At 37.6% G+C, this 1,915-nt stretch overlaps 1 protein-coding gene across 1 annotated transcript in view; it reads left to right on the top strand.

Moving 5' to 3' along the window:
* The first annotated feature begins 62 nt into the window (after window positions 1–62).
* fndc4a (fibronectin type III domain containing 4a) overlaps window positions 63–1,915 on the top strand; it is a 30,642-nt gene continuing 28,789 nt past the window's right edge. Inside the window, exon 1 of the mRNA XM_014019485.1 lies at window positions 63–733. Coding sequence (XP_013874939.1) covers window positions 658–733 — 76 coding nt within the window. The 5' untranslated portion in view covers window positions 63–657. The remainder of the gene's footprint in view (window positions 734–1,915) is intronic.

Genomic DNA, 1,915 nt, shown 5'->3' with positions numbered 1-1,915 from the left:
CATGTGGATCAACACATCAGCCCCTGGGGGCTCGAAGCTGTAAACATCATGAGTCCCGGGGGGCTGCGGTCAGACTGGAGGCTGGGGCCAATCAGAACCGATCGATGCTGCTCTCCTCTGTTAACACGTGGAGGATTAATCAAGCTGCGCGTGCACTTGACTTAGGAAACCCGGGGGTCTTATTGGCTCGCCTCGCTCTGTAGCACAGTACCGCAGGAGGAGCGCGTGAATGAGCGCGTTCCGGTGAACTTCCAGGCGCTGTCCGTGGTGCTGGATCGCCTCACATTTGGACCCTCCATCTTTCTTCTTCTTTTTTATTTATTTATTTTTTTTATTTCACACCTGCAGCCCACTGATGATCGACCAGGATGATGGCGCTGCACGGATTGGACCTGACATCCGACACTTCTTTCGCGTGAAATCCCGGATGAAGGACCTGTGGGATTAAAGGCTGAAAATGTTTCGGTTTGTTCAGTTCGGTCACAGCTTCTGTCTCCACTGACCACCGAGAAGCAGAGCGTTCATTCACTCCACGGAGGAATTCTGCAGCTTAGACAGAAAAATGACCTATTTTGATTTATTTACGCCTCGACAGTAGGACGTTTGCCTTTTTTTTTTTTTTAACAATCTGAAAAGAGCAAGCTCATCCTCCGAGGCATGGCTCGTCTGCTGGTTTGGGTCAACTCCGTGGTCCTGTTGCTTTTTGGCAGCGACGTGTTTTTGGTTGGAGCGAGTAAGTATGGAAATATTTCTGCAGCTCTAATTATCCATATTTTACTGCACTTTGTCCTTTGTGATCACAACATGCAGCTGACTGTGACACCTGTTCAACCTGAAGCTGAGTGCAGCTTCCTCTAAATTATTCAGTTATATTTCCTACTGTGAAAAAAGAAAAGAAAAGAAAAGAAAAGAAAAGAAAAGAAAAGAAAAGAAAAGAAAAGAAAAGAAAAGAAAAGAACAAGTACATCTTCAACAGGTATCAACATCTCTGCAGACACATTTTTCTTGCAACTAAAGACGAGCAATCGAACCATCTAAAAACTTTTTTGAGACTAAAAAAACTATTTTCTTTAAAAGGAGAGGATTTTCTGTGAAAATACAGCATGAACGTTGGGGCTAAAAGACAGAAATAGCTGAAGCTGAGCAGGTAAAATAAAATAAACAACAAATAGCTAAAGGCTAAAAAAAGAAAAAAATTGCTAATAAATGTTGCAAAGTAGTTGTTTAAACCCTAAAATAGCAAAACTCTAAAATTCCAATAAACAACAAAGTACTAGCTAAAAAAAGCACAAATCCACACACAAAGGTAGCACAAAGGCAGCTAAAAGGAAAACACTTAATAAAATCTTAAGAGCAAAGAACTAGCTGAAAGCTAGCTAAATACTAATTAAAACCTTTAAAAGCAAAGTACTAGCTAAAAATTGCATAAGACTAGCTAAAATTTAATAGCACAAAGGTAACTAAAAGCTAAAGTAGGAAACGCTTGTTAAAATCTTAAAAGAATAAATACTAATTAAAACATTTAAAAGCAAAGTACTAGCTAAAAATTGCATAAGACTAGCTAAAATTTAATAGCACAAAGGTAGCTAAAAGCTAAAGTAGGAAACGCTTGTTAAAATCTTAAAACAGTAAATACTAATTAAAACCTTTAAAAGCAAAGTACTAGCTACTGTAAATAGCACAAAACTAGCTAAAATTTAATAACACAAAACTATCTAAAAGCTAATGTAGCAAAATGTAGCTAAAAGTTAAATTAACCTAAAACTAACCAGGAAGAAAAGAAGCAGGTCTTAGCTGAAAGTCAAAAAAAGCAACATGACAACTAAAAGCTAAAAATAGCAAAGTACTTTCTAACAAACAAGTTAAAATCTAGAAGTAACACAGGACTAGTTAAAAAATTTAGTCTATATATATA

Source organism: Austrofundulus limnaeus, unplaced genomic scaffold, assembly GCF_001266775.1.
Source record: "Austrofundulus limnaeus strain Quisiro unplaced genomic scaffold, Austrofundulus_limnaeus-1.0 Scaffold222, whole genome shotgun sequence".
NCBI lineage: Eukaryota > Metazoa > Chordata > Actinopteri > Cyprinodontiformes > Rivulidae > Austrofundulus > Austrofundulus limnaeus.
Note: the sequence above shows the minus strand (reverse complement) of the source record. Positions and strands in the feature narration are given on the sequence as shown.